Genomic DNA, 13,523 nt, shown 5'->3' with positions numbered 1-13,523 from the left:
TGATCATCGATACATCACGAAACACATGTTATTACATCTAATAACGCAATTGATAAGCCCTAAGATCCGTCTGAATACAATTCTGTTCCCGGCTTTCTAGGTTGTGGCCAAAAAGGTGGTTCTTATCATAAGCTGTGGTAAAACTATCTTCAATTAAAAAAACGGACCATTGATAAATTCAACACATAATTTACAAAAGTTGATTTGTTGGTATAACAAAGAATTGTTACCAGTTGTGAAAAAGTTATAAAGCCATGTTTTTTTATTTTAACTTATATTACTGCTCCCGTTTTATGCTTTATATAGAAGCTTTGGCATTGCCGTTTCCTTCAAGTGACTTTTTGAAGGAATTTCACAAATAACTGTAGGTAAAAATGAATGTAAAGACAAAACATACTTTGAAGCAATTTATTTACATTTTTCTTTCGCTTAAACAGAAAAAGGAGACCCAAATTAATTCATACAATAACTACATTGCTTAATTATAATTAGGCTGAAAGTAAAATAACCTACCTGGTGCAGATTGAAAAGGAACTATACAGGGCAAAATAAATACATCCGTGTACCTGAAATAAATGCCAAAAGCAGCCCATGGAGTCTTAAGATATACTTTTTACGTTGGTAAAAAATGAATAGTGCTTGGGAAGACGAAAATGTACTTAATATAAAATAATAAAATTGCTATCAATAAAAAAAGGGTTTAAATTCAGAGATTTCAAAAGCAGTATTTTTTTGCATCATGGTTGTACCATCCAAGACGATACATTTCCATCTCTGTTTGGACCTTTGAACGGGGGAATACAAGACCCAAGCGGTCTGGCATCATCAAGGCTTCAAAATACCTTATTTTAAAATTCCAGTTTCTTCTCAGCATTCACATAGTGTTTTGTGAGAATATCACCAAAACATTGGTGATAAACTAGCTAATTCATATTCTCCTGCTGAATATTAATGTTTGATAGGTTAGAAAACCTTGCACAAAACTTGTTGTGCAAACGACTAGGAAAAGGCTCGGATTTTAAGCTAAGACCTTTATGTTTAACCATCAATGCTACACAGGGCTAAAGGATTTGGAGATTCACCAGTAAACAAAGCAAAGTAAAAAAAGAAAGCATGCTCAATAGCAAACACTCAAATATTCACATTCAATTCATACAGGCAACAATTTCCCGATTTTCAAGTGAAACTGAAAAATCGGACGAAAAATAAAATTGTAAAATGAACCTAAAAGAAAATCTATGTGTCTCTGGCTCAGAACTGAGTATATAACGGAAATCATTACTTATTTGTGAATTAAATGGCTTTACATGTATATTGAATGAACAGGGCAATACAAAAAAAATATTCTACAAAGTTGTACAGAATTATTTTCCTCAAAATGTTCGATGGAAAATAATATATACTTTACAAATTCATACTCCGTCTTCCTCCGAAGCCAAAGAGCCTCAGAACAAATACTTCCGACAAGAGTCCGAACCGCAGCGGCATTCGACCCGCAGGCGCTTCTTGGGGGAGGAGGGGATGCTGGAGAGGGGGGCCAGGCTGAAGCTGGAGTCCATGCGGGTGCTCTCCGTGTCCACTGGATCAACTGCCACGACATGGGACAGAGTTACACACTGCCTGGCTCTCCTCCCTGAGTACCATTCAGTCAACAGAGTGCCTTCACAAAGGCTTCATCCTAGGGCTATGCAATCAATCAAATTTTTAACGCGATTTCGATTTTTTTTGGCTCAAGCAATCTCCAAACTAATATAATAGAGTTGAATTTCAATTGTTTTAATTTATTTTGCAGCTGGATACATGTTTGTATATTATTTTCTGTTGTGTACTTTTTTTAAGGGGGAAATTCTCAGTTCCAGAAGTGTTTTTTTCTAGAGAGAAATTTCGAACAAATGCATCATGTTTTCAAGCTCGAAAATAATCGTTTGAATAATCGTGATTTCAATATTGACCAAAATAATCGTGATTATGACTTTAACCATAATCGAGCAGCCCTGCTTCATGCTAGAACCAACACAGTCGCTCACTCCCTACGGGGTCTGCCACTCCGAACCAGGGAAAGTGGCAGACCCATAATCAGTGTCATGCGCGACCCCCATGTTAGTGCTGGGAGGGCTCCTCAGTTGAAGAGGGCCCAACAGCGGCTCGGTCGAGGATTGAAGCCGGCTCAACGACTAATCCAATTTTGTTTGGGAGGGGGGATTTGTTACTGTTACTGAATAAAGATTTGCATTTCTTTTTCTTTTACAATTCAATAGTTGAATAAAGATGTTATAATATCAATTAATCTCGACACATAGGCCTGGCCTAAAGGAAAGAGCGCTTTATATGTTGACTGCTTCCAATACTATCGAATGATTCATTGCTTGTCAAGTGTATAATACAGAAAATAAGGAACGTTAAAAAGAAAAATAGCGTACTAAATCACAATCGCCAAATTGGTAGAAATAATAGCAATTAGATTACCGTATTTTCCGCACTATAAGGTGCACCGGAGTATAAACCGCAGCAGCTAAATTGAATGATGTGTATATATATAAGCCGCACTGGAGCCCGCCGCTTAAAGCTCGGGGGGCGCGGACCAGTCATAGAGCGGATTGAGTTAAAGTTGGTGGACGGTAACCTGTAAAATCCATAGATTTAGGAGGTCCCCTAGTGGCCGTTAGCTGTAAAGATCCATAGATTAGCCGCTCCAAAAAGGCGCGGCTTATAGTCCGAAAATTACGCTATTTCCCCGAATCGTTCGGCCCTAGATTGAACCCAGTCCCTCTCGGCTTGAATACCCTGGCCATGGCGCTACACGGCCAGCTAATCCTCAAACCCAACAGAGCTGGGAGTGGCTCCGCGGTGGTTGCAACAGGAGGGGGGACTTACTTTGCATCTTGTAGTCGAAGGTGAGCTCCTCTCCGGCGGGGATGGCCCGGGTGGAGAACAGTGCGATCCGGGGTAGACGCTCGTCGATGTTCTCGATGAACACGTTGTACACCTGCAGGTTGGGGTTGCACTGGAAGAGACGGCACAGCACGGCGTTCAGAAAGGCGCCCCGGCTCGTACCTTTTACATTCAGCTCGAAGGTTCCTCTTTTTCCATTTGACGTGTTTTTTTTTTGGTTGAAGATTTAGTTCTGCTTTATTCCAGAGTGAGGAAGAGGAAGGTATAGGAGATAGAAGGGGGGGGGGGGGGGGACATGCAGCAAATGACCTCGGGCACGATTCGAACAAGGGTTGCTTCGTTGAGGACTGAGCCTATTCGGTACACGCTCTACCCTGTGGGCCACTGGGGCACCCCACTGATAACGTTTCTCATTAAAGCGCGGATGTGCTTTACGTTTGGAGGCAAGGCGAGACACGCCTGAAGGGAAACTCTGTGAATGTCGTCTGGCATGTTTTTAAGGCAAGTTCACACGGAGGGATGAGGCATATCACCTCAGAAGAGTATGAGCCGCCTGTCCTAACACGCCTTTAAATCCACACTGATTTAAAGATGCTATACGAACGCACCCACGTACATAATTTACACTGACGGTGTCCTGATCCTGAGCGATATTATTACTTTTTGTGTTGAAACAACTAAACAAAGTGGCAAAGCAATTCCTCAGGATATTGAATATTAACTACATCAAGTTCATTATTTTGTGCATTTGAGACCCTTGCCTCTCCCCCAATTTCCCATCTTATCGTGTTGTAGCATTGTTCTTCCTTATGGTCCCAAAGTTTGCAAAATATTATTCTGGCGTACTCTGAGGATTCAGCCTCCCTTGCATTTCACCGGCACTGAAGAACCTCGCACCGAATATATAAATGAAGTGCATCTTTCTCTATTAAAGATCTAAATAGAGAGAGTGGATCAGCCTACGGAGTGTCCGCGGGCATGTGGCGCTCGCTCAGGACGGGAGACTCACACTGTGGTTGACAAAGTGCGAGATGTTCCCCTGGTGGGCGGCGTCCACCGTGTAGACGTCTTCTACGTAGTCCAGGTCGAACAGGTACGTGGAGCCCTGCCGGTCGTACAGGTGCCCCCGCTTCTCCGCCTCGTCCGTCGTGATGATCTAACGGGAGAGGGAGACAGCGGCGAATGAACAAAGGTTTCCGTTGGTTGTTTGGTCGGTACACGCGTAGACACACGTACATGCATTTACACTTACACTTACACACACACACACACACACACTGAGCCTAGCCCGTGGCTAGTGAGACGTACTATAGTTTTATAAACCAACGCTTAGGTATTTTGGCGTGTGCAGCCTTACCAGTAAATACAATACGAGGGCAATACAAGTAAAACATATTATAATGCATCTTAAGCATGATCAGCTCCCTCGTTGCGCAACCCATGTGGACCTCACAGAATTCCTCTCCCCCACCCACCCAGCCCCCTAGAGAGAGCTCCCAGAGATCGAGAGCATGAACCGTCCTTAAAGAGGACCTATTATTCTACTTTTCTGGTCTTAATTTGTTATTAATGACTCCTATAGCGCAACCTGACACGAATCACAGCACAAAAAACGATGTTGATTTTCGGGAAACTCTTCTTCTCATCTGGGCGCTTTCAGCCTTCTCTGTCAACGCTCGTTTTCGTCCTTCTCCGCCCCCTCGCCCCCCTCCTGCCAACCCAACTCCGTTGTGATTGGTTACCTTCCTTGAAGCGCGCGCGCGGGCAGATTTGACCAGGCACATGGGGGTGTGGCAGGAGTGCCTCTACGTAGATGATTTCCCGGAAATGTGTGTATCGCAAACGTTGAGGGTTAGCGCTCTGCACAGCCACCCCAGACTGTCAGCAGGGAATACGTCGAAATGCATGTAGGTCATTATTTGACACTTTAGTATGGTTAAACATGACTATCAATCATTGTAACAACGTTTGCAGGTCATAAAAGTCGAAAAAGCATAATAGGTGCTCTTTAACCAAATCAAATCTGGTCAAGGACGGAGAGGTCTTCCGTCCTGGACCACCTTGATCCTTGACTCAAGGACCCTGCAACTCAGAACAAAACCATCCGTTTCTCTGTTAGGGTAGTGGGGTGGGGGGGTGGGGGTTGGGGGTGTTAGAAAGCGTACCTCTCCCACGTACTCCATGACGAAGGTGTTCTTCTTGATGCGCTGCATCGTGCGCACGCCCCAGCCGCGGCCGTTGGGCGTCTTGAAGATGCACATGTCGAACTGGATGCCCCGCTGCACCACGCGGTTGGGGCAGTCGGCGCCGCAGCGGCAGCGCGTGTTGCACTCGTAGATGGGCTGGCCGGCGCGCAGCCGCACCTGCCCCAGCTTGTTGTACGCCGTGCGGTGCAGGGAGGCGCCAGGGCAGCAGCCGTTGAGCGGCTCGCGCCCGCAGTCCTCGCACTCGCAGCCCAGCGCCATCTCGTTGAGCTCGATGCCGCGGCCCACCCGGTAGTTGTTGATGTAGGTGAAGTCGCGCGGCGGGCCCTCCAGGTCTACCTCGTTCAGCACCAGGATGCGGCCCGGGTGGCTCCGGGTCTTGTTGAGGTGGTCCTCCCAGCGTCGCAGGCTGATCCGCTGCTTGGCCCGCTGGACCAGGGCCGAGGTCAGCTCCTTGCCCAGCCGCTTGGGCACCGGGTTCTTGTGGCGGCGGCGCTGTCGGCGGAGCTCGGCCACCAGGTCCTGGCGGAACTCCTTCACCAGCTTGAGGCACTTGAGGTTCTTGCGCGGCTCCCAGGTGTTGTCGGCCTCGGGGAAGCCCTTCCACTTGACCAGGTACAGCTCCTCGTCCTCCTGGGGGGGGGGGGGAGAGGCGTCACACAGGGCTCACGGGGGCGGGTTCTTAGACAAATATAACATGAATCCTCTTCAGAATTGGGGTTTTCGCCACAGCCCGCCCCGGGTAAATAAAGCTAAGCTAGAATATGTATATATATATTTAGTGTAAGGCTAAACCCAGATTATGGGATGGAGTGGAGGTAGGGGGCGCCAGCGGGAGGGAGAAAACGAGGTGGAGGGAGGGAAAGGGGGTAAAAAGTTATTGCAATGTTTTGCCTTGCTCTGTGAATTTGCCGAAAAAAAGCTAAAAATGTTGGTTTTCGGTTTTGCTATACTGTAGAATACAGCAATTAGAACAACCTCAAAGCTGTTTGCGGGAAAAGGCCAGATTCCAGGAAAAGTTGGACCTGGTGGGGTCCAAATCCCGGACCAGTGACGTCAATGTACCAGCTTTTCCAGGATGGCACTCAGGAACTGGGGTTGATAGTGCAGACAGGGATTCGGCCTGACACACATTTGCAACAGTACTGATTTTATTAGGGCTGATCAACGTTGTACTGCAATATTGTATTATTTGTGTTCTTTGTACAGTAATATTGTCAGAGAGTTTGAGGTATGTGTAAAAGCAAGGTATTAATGTGATTGTCATGCATTGTTACATGAATGTAAATACATATATAGCTGTGTTATTGCAGGACTATCGCATGGTCACTTCCCTCACAAGTTGAGTGGAATGGGAGATATGTAACAAAAAGCCAGTTTAAAAGTGACCATCAAGTAATAGCACGTACCGTAACAACAGTTTAATAGTAGGCCAAAACGAAGACCAGTAGATGTCAATTCAAAATTGTATCTAACTGCTCTTTGCAACATTCTCTCCCCCTCTCCCCTCCACCTTTGACATTAAGTCAAAGGTGGAGGGGGGAGGGGGAGAGAATGTTGCAAAAAGCCAGTTTAGCAGTGAAATTATTATACCCGAACAAAAAGTGTAATTATACGTTCAAAATGCTTTGTTACTGAACCAAACATTTCACTAAGAACTGTTCAGCAGAACAGTACTGCCCGTTTGTCAGGGTAAAGGTATATTATGATTTCTGCAAAAATGAACCGATGGCTCTTTTGTTATGTAACCAAACCAACCAAGACCCTCTGAAAGGCCAGTGTAGAACGATCCCCGTTGTACAATGAAACCTGTGCTTATCGCAACATACCCCTAGTAATAAAGCCATTGTGAACGGTAAAAGAAGCAACAAAAAGCCCGTTCCAAATAATCCAATCCAGATAAACACAACAGGCATGTCACTTAACACCATCCTAGAGTTAATCAAACGCGTCAACTGGTTGAAAAGTAACATTCTGCTAGCCCCCGATGTTAGGTTACGTTGTACATCCCCAAATCTTATTTTTGGTCCTATCGTCTTACCTTGTCCCGCTTGACATCGCACAAGTATTCCACCTCATAGTCGTTGAAGTTGTGTTTGTTGACTTGCAGGTCTCTGCAGTGAATCCTTCTCCGGCGGCAAAGGTCCTGCAGATCGTCCCGGGACAGCTTGCAGGGAACACCGCATTCTAAAATAGATAGTAAGTTTAGTCTTCAAAGTTGCGGGGATTTTACTTTTGAATTATCGTAAAACGAAAATGCCCGATTCAGAGGACGGTATTCGGCGTTTGTGTATAAGAAAACCTAGTTCCACTTCTCCGAACTTGGCGCGGGTTATTCCAGAAAAATCTACAAGTATCTTAAGTTATTTTATTAGATTGTATCTACCGATATAAGATAGTTGATATGGAATGATGCCAGTTAAGCAGAAAAGTAAGAATGTTATGGAATAGAAAAACGTTCACTTTCTTTGAAGATATAACTGCGCGTTAAAAGCAACAAGGTTTTACGGGTCCCGTGTTTACCACTCACGTCAAGATTGGGCAATCTCCCCTAGATACTTTAACAAAGACCCATGTAACTCCCAGGTTTACGACGGTTAAACACCGACACGTATCATAAAAGAGCGTAGGCTGAGAAAAGTGTCGAAATAAACCGAAAATCTTTTGTACGAACGATTACCTTTCAAATTTTCCGCCATGTTTTCCGCACAGCCGCCAAATTAAGAGCTCTTGCTGCTGCATTGGTGAACAACCGTCTTGGCAGGAAGCGCCCGATCCGCGTCGCTGATTGGCTGAACCCTTGAACGTCTGTCGACGTCATTGGAGTGGAGCCGCTGGTCGCTGGTCGTTGAGCAGAATCTTTAACTCCACTGGTCCCACTGAACCTAGGCGTTCCCTCGCGTGTTTTGACTTCTGCAGGTAAAGATAACCCTCAGGTTTCCGCCTTCGTAACTGTCAACTGTCCAATGCGGCGTCCCAGTAAAGTAAATAAGTATGAAGAATAAGTACTTTCAATTGTTTTAAGAACTTTCAAAAAATCTACAATGGAAACTACCCCATGCAACAATTTCAAATCATTACAACCATCACTTAATTTAAAATCCTCTAAAGGATGAGGAAAACTCACCCAAGGCTCAATAAAGCCACGAACCATAATATTTTTAAATGGCTTAGGTTTGAGGAGAACTATAGTCTTTTTTCCTAAGGGCTATTTAAATAACCATGTGGTTTGAAGTGGGGGCTGGAATATTATAGGGCACATGTCTATAACATTCAAAAGTAAAAAACATTTGAAATAAATGTAGTATTGTAGTTTGCACAGAGCAAACATCTACATTGAGCAGATACATTTGATCAAATGAATCCTCGGACGTTTGACTTCATGGAACTGAAACAGGTGTAACCATCGTCAGTAAGCAAGAGAGAACTCTGCGTTCTTCTCTGTTGGAAGTTTGTTGAAATTACACCAATTCACATGATGTTGAAGGCAGGCTGTGCAACCATTAGAGATTGTAGTCAGAATGTAGTCCCAAAAAAGGAAGATTACAGTTCCAAACATCAAATTGTAGTTCTAAACTTCAAAGTGTAGTTATAAACATCAGATTGCAGTTCTAAACATCAAAGTGTAATTATAAATGTCAAATGGTAGTTCAAAACATCTAAGTGTAGTTCTAAACATCAAAGTGTAGTTATAAATGTCAAATGGTAGTTCTAAACATCAGATTGCATTTCTAAACATCAAATGATAGTTCCACACATCAGACGTTCCAACCATTGTTAGATTGTAGTTTTTCTAAACAACAGTCACATCGTTCGGTGCATCGTGGTTAATCTGAGCTGCGACCGAAACGCTCGTCAGATTCAGAACGTTGGTCCCTGGGGGCCCGGCCTCTTTTTGGGGGGGGGCCGGGCCGCGCAGGGGGAAGGGGAAGCAGTCGAGCGGCGCGTGCTCGATGGTGCACAGGTCCTCCTCGCTATCGCTCCGATAGCCCAGGTTATTGAGCCCGCCTCCTCCCAAGACCGCCTCCGCTCGGGACCACGACCGGCCAGGTGCCGGGACGGGGGGGTCCTCCGTCTGGACCGCCTTGTCCCTTGCCTCGAGTGCCCTGGTGTGCGGGTCCACCCCTTCCTCCTCCACCACCACCACCACCACCTCCCCCACCTCCACCACGCTGGGCTCCAGCCGGCGGAAGGTGTGGCGAGCGTAGAGGCCGATGCAGAACATCTCCACGATCACCGCGTAGTGGTAGATCACTGGAAGGCATAGCAGGCAGCAACACCGAGGGTTAAACACCACACACACACACCCACACTTCTTAAATATTGATTGTTTCATTTTAAATGCAAAGTGGACCCTTTAGCACATAATTAACGTATTATAACGTCAAGCCAGTGCACTTGAATAGACGTATGCAAGCGAGAGTTCAACCGAGCTGAGACATCGGAGAGAAGAAGGAAAGCAGTCCCTCCCTTACGATGTCCACAACACGACTCTTCCCACCCCTTCTCCATCCAACGACCAATCAAAAAAACACAATACAAAATGTCTAGAACAAAATGTCAGACGCCACCCAATCACATGTCACATGACGATGACTCACGCTGGGAGCGGGTCTGCACGGAGAAGGGCGGGGTCCCGGGCACCACCTTCAGGGACACCAGGGTCTCCAGGATGCCCCCCTGCAGGCCACACAGCACCAGCACGGCGATGATGCACACGAACTTGGCCCCGACGTCGTGGCCCCGCAGCGCCCCCCTGGTGGCGTTGTAGAACAGCAGGTGGCCGTAGAAGGAGAGGAAGGTGGACACGCCGATGATGGCGTTCACGATGAGGTTTGGGTTGATGGAGTCCACCTAGGGTTAGGGGGTGGGGGGGGTGGGGGAGACGAGAGGGAGGGGGGAGAAGAGGGAGGAGGAGGTGCAGGAGGGAAGAGGAGGAAGAGGAGAAAGAAGAGGGAGGAGCAGGAGGGGAGACGACGAAGAGAGAGGAGCAGGAGGGGAGAGGAGGAGGGGAGAGGAGGAAGAGGAGGAGCAGGAGGGGAGAGGAGGAAGAGGAGGGAGGAGCAGGAGGGGAGAGGAGGAAGAGAGAGGAGCAGGAGGGGAGAGGAGGAAGAGAGAGGAGCAGGAGGGGAGAGGAGGAAGAGAGGAGCAGGAGGGGAGAGGAGGAAGAGGAGGAGGAGCTAAATCTGAAGTTGGTTCATAAACTAGTTTAGTACGTTTGTAACTCCAGCCTCAAAGTGACAGCCAGTGTAGTCTATTCCATGCCTGATATGGTCAAATGTACTGGCTCCAGCTAGACATTGCCCTGGTTTTAGCTGATCGAAATAAAGAATCGATACTTATAGCTGCCTAGTGATCAGTTGTTTTTGAAATATGTTCGCAGTCAATAGTTATGCATCACATTTCATTTTGACCAATCCAAGTCAAACTTTTTTTAACCCTTTGGACCAAATTAACCCGGCAGGATTTGAAAACAGTATCTAAGCACGTCCGCCTCCTCACGTCTGCGTAGTCGTACTGCTCGTCGGTCCAGAGCACCAGCGTGACGAAGAACAGGATGCTCCTCACCACCGACAGCTGCAGCCCCGCCGCCAGCATCCAGTTCAGGCTGCTCCTGGGCCAGGCAGCAGGGGAAACGTTCACTAGCCAACCTCTGCGCAACGGTCTACGGTACTGGCGGTCGAATCATGACCCCTTGAAAGGAGATTTTTGATTCTAAATTTGGATCATCGATGAACATAACCATCCAACATAGAAACCGAAATTAAGGATTGCTTTAATTTACAATTAACCTTCATTGTAGGTTGAAATGCAGCGCTACAGCCATGGATTGACGGCGAGTGGACGTTGGCAGGACCCTGTAGTGCAGTACCTGGTGATGGCCACCAGGGGAAGGCAACAGCAGCAGCAACAGGGGAAGGGGTCAGGAGACAGCTTCTCCCCAGACAGGACCTCCAGCATACGGGCCTTGCCCCCGAAGAAGTCCGTGATGAGACCCATGAACTTCAGCAGCGTGATGGAGTGGTACCTGCCAGGTAGGGAGGGAGGGAACCAGAAGTCGTATCGTCATTTTCAATGGGGAATAATCATATAATTTGGTATTTCAACATCATTTTCAGGAGTCACTAGCTGGTATGAGTATTTTAAGCCTTTTTTTATTTAGGCTAGATTATTTTGTATATAGGCACATTTTTATGTGCACAATTTTTAACATTTGTGTTATTATTTTTTACTTGCATTAATTTAATTACGTTTTCAGTATCTTCTGCAGAATTATTGTGACAAACAATTGATTCAATATGACAATTTATTAATTGTGACATTCATTAAGAATGAAGTCTGAATCTGGTGGATGTCTGAATTGTAATTCATAGGGGTCTCAAAATGTAATAAAAGATATATCTACATAAAGAGTTTTATTCAGGCATAATTCTCCTTTAGATAACGTGTTTAATTAAGATAATCAGAGTACATGAGAGTTGAATCAGACTCACAGGGAGGAGATGAAGATGCAGAGGGAGGATGAGCGAGGAATGTACAGGGCTATGAGGGACGCCAGCGCGATCACCTGGGACGAAACAAACACACCGGGTCAGTTAATAGACGGACACACAGCTTCTCAGACCTGGGACTACATACTCAACGTTTGCAGCATAGTAAAAATGTAAAAATCGTAATAATATAAGGCGATCGAAGGGGATAACAAAGTGTTGACGATTTAAAGAAAGGGTAAGAAAAGTGACTTTACGGGATAGAGTCAGAGTATCCACAGGTAGAGCTGCTGTCGCCGTGACGACTTGACGTGGCGTAGGAAGAAGCCCACCTCCTCCAGAAACAAGGCCAGCAAAATGGCCACCAGAACGGCTGGGATGAGGAACAGCCACAGCTCATTCCTGATCACTGGGAGACGAATGAAAAGACATAAAAAAAAACGATTTGAGGGTGCACTCACACTAGGCCATCTGGCCGTGGCCGTTTTCACACCTAACCGTGTTCAAATCTGCCAGTGTGAGTGTGGCCAGTCTGGCCACACTCACACTAGGCCAGGCCAACTTGGCCACTTGGGAGAGGTGTGCTGCTACGGTACGGGCCGTCACGGTACAGATGCTAATGAGCCGACACGCGCACACGCACGGCTACGCAACCTGAGCTGGATGACGTATAGTCCATGCGACGACCATGGACATAATAAAGGCGACGAGCCTTCTTTCCCATTAAACGGTACACATATATCCAAATAAGCAACAGACTCAGCAAAGTGCGAACTGTGTTCTCTGTGTTGTTGTCCATTGTTGTTAGAACTCTGACTGGCGGCAGACTTTATTATGGTCCATGCAGCGGACACTTGGTGATGACGTGTTACGACGTGATGACGTATGAACAAGAGCCTACCGTGGCTAGGCCACAGTTGCGACGGGCAACGGCCACGGCCAGATGGCCTAGTGTGAGTGCACCCTTAAACTGACATTTGTATCTACAGTGTACAGTTTATTAAAGTTACGAAAGGCCAGGGCATAGTCTTTATGAGTGAATTATATCTTGGAAATGTATGAGTTTTTTAAAACCTAAAAAGGTTTCGGAGAAAATACTTGAAAAAGTTGTGAGAACTTCGACAATATTGCACCTTTTAAACACAGTTGTGTTTCTACGTCTATGACTCACAGTAGTACAGTATTACCTGAGTAAGATAGCATAATGAATAAGACAAGGTGGTTTTTTTTTTGACATTGGTTTCACCCATGACAGAATTAGTCCCCCATGACAGAATTAGTGTACCATAGTATACACACCAGATCTTGTCAAGCAAATAAAAACGTATTGCAATCACAACAAAACATAGAAATCATTCTCACACTAGATTGAATGCCAGCTGTACAATCGGCAACCTATACTTGGCCATCCACCACAGATACTTACAGATATACATATGGTTACATACTGTATATAACAGTTCGATACATAACCGCAACTACAGGGGTCAAGTGTTACATATCTTTCCCTTTGTTTAATATTAAAGTGCCCCAGGAAAGGTGAAAGGTGTAAACGGGAGTCCCGACTCACCGTGGAAAAACTCTGAAGATAGTGGAACCTCCGGGCTGACCCAGCTACAGTTGATCGGCAGGACCATCTTCACCTGTAGCTCGTCTGTCGCTCACCTGTCGACGCTCACCTGTCGACGCTCACCTGTCGCCACCACACCACTACTTTTAAACGAGGAGTTGAGGAGAATAACGATGGAGTTATGTTATGTTTTCGCCTTCCGTGTTGATCTGGCCATCTGCTTTATTGAGCAGCACCACTCCCACTCCCTCTCAGTGGTTAATGACTGACTGACTGGGGAGATAGGAGAGGGGGGGGGGGGGGTCCAAGTCCATTCTGAGGAATAATTGGGTTTCCAACCACTAATGGACAAAGCAATTAAAGAAC

The 13,523-nt window shown here is 46.1% G+C and overlaps 2 protein-coding genes across 2 annotated transcripts; both read right to left on the bottom strand.

Moving 5' to 3' along the window:
- Positions 1-394: 394 nt before the first annotated feature.
- Positions 395-7,899, bottom strand: LOC115543964 (histone-lysine N-methyltransferase SUV39H1). Its single transcript, XM_030356686.1, has 6 exons — positions 7,777-7,899; positions 7,138-7,283; positions 5,058-5,729; positions 3,902-4,048; positions 2,875-3,004; positions 395-1,588 (listed from the first exon to the last, which is right to left on the bottom strand). The coding sequence occupies exons 1-6, from the start codon at positions 7,793-7,795 to the stop codon at positions 1,446-1,448; spliced, it is 1,257 nt and encodes a 418-aa protein (XP_030212546.1). The 5' UTR covers positions 7,796-7,899; the 3' UTR covers positions 395-1,445.
- Positions 7,900-8,021: 122 nt separating this feature from the next.
- On the bottom strand, positions 8,022-13,415 carry LOC115543956 (organic solute transporter subunit alpha). Its single transcript, XM_075074189.1, is given in 7 exon segments — positions 8,022-9,350; positions 9,698-9,950; positions 10,599-10,710; positions 10,969-11,124; positions 11,591-11,664; positions 11,845-11,996; positions 13,158-13,415. Coding segments are annotated over 7 exon segments (1,275 nt in total). The 5' UTR covers positions 13,225-13,415; the 3' UTR covers positions 8,022-8,889.
- Positions 13,416-13,523: the final 108 nt, after the last annotated feature.

The sequence above is a fragment of the Gadus morhua genome, chromosome 1 (assembly GCF_902167405.1).
Source record: "Gadus morhua chromosome 1, gadMor3.0, whole genome shotgun sequence".
In the NCBI taxonomy this organism is placed as follows: Eukaryota; Metazoa; Chordata; class Actinopteri; order Gadiformes; family Gadidae; genus Gadus; species Gadus morhua.
The sequence above is the reverse complement of the archived record's forward strand: the minus strand, read 5'-3'. Positions and strand labels throughout refer to the sequence as shown.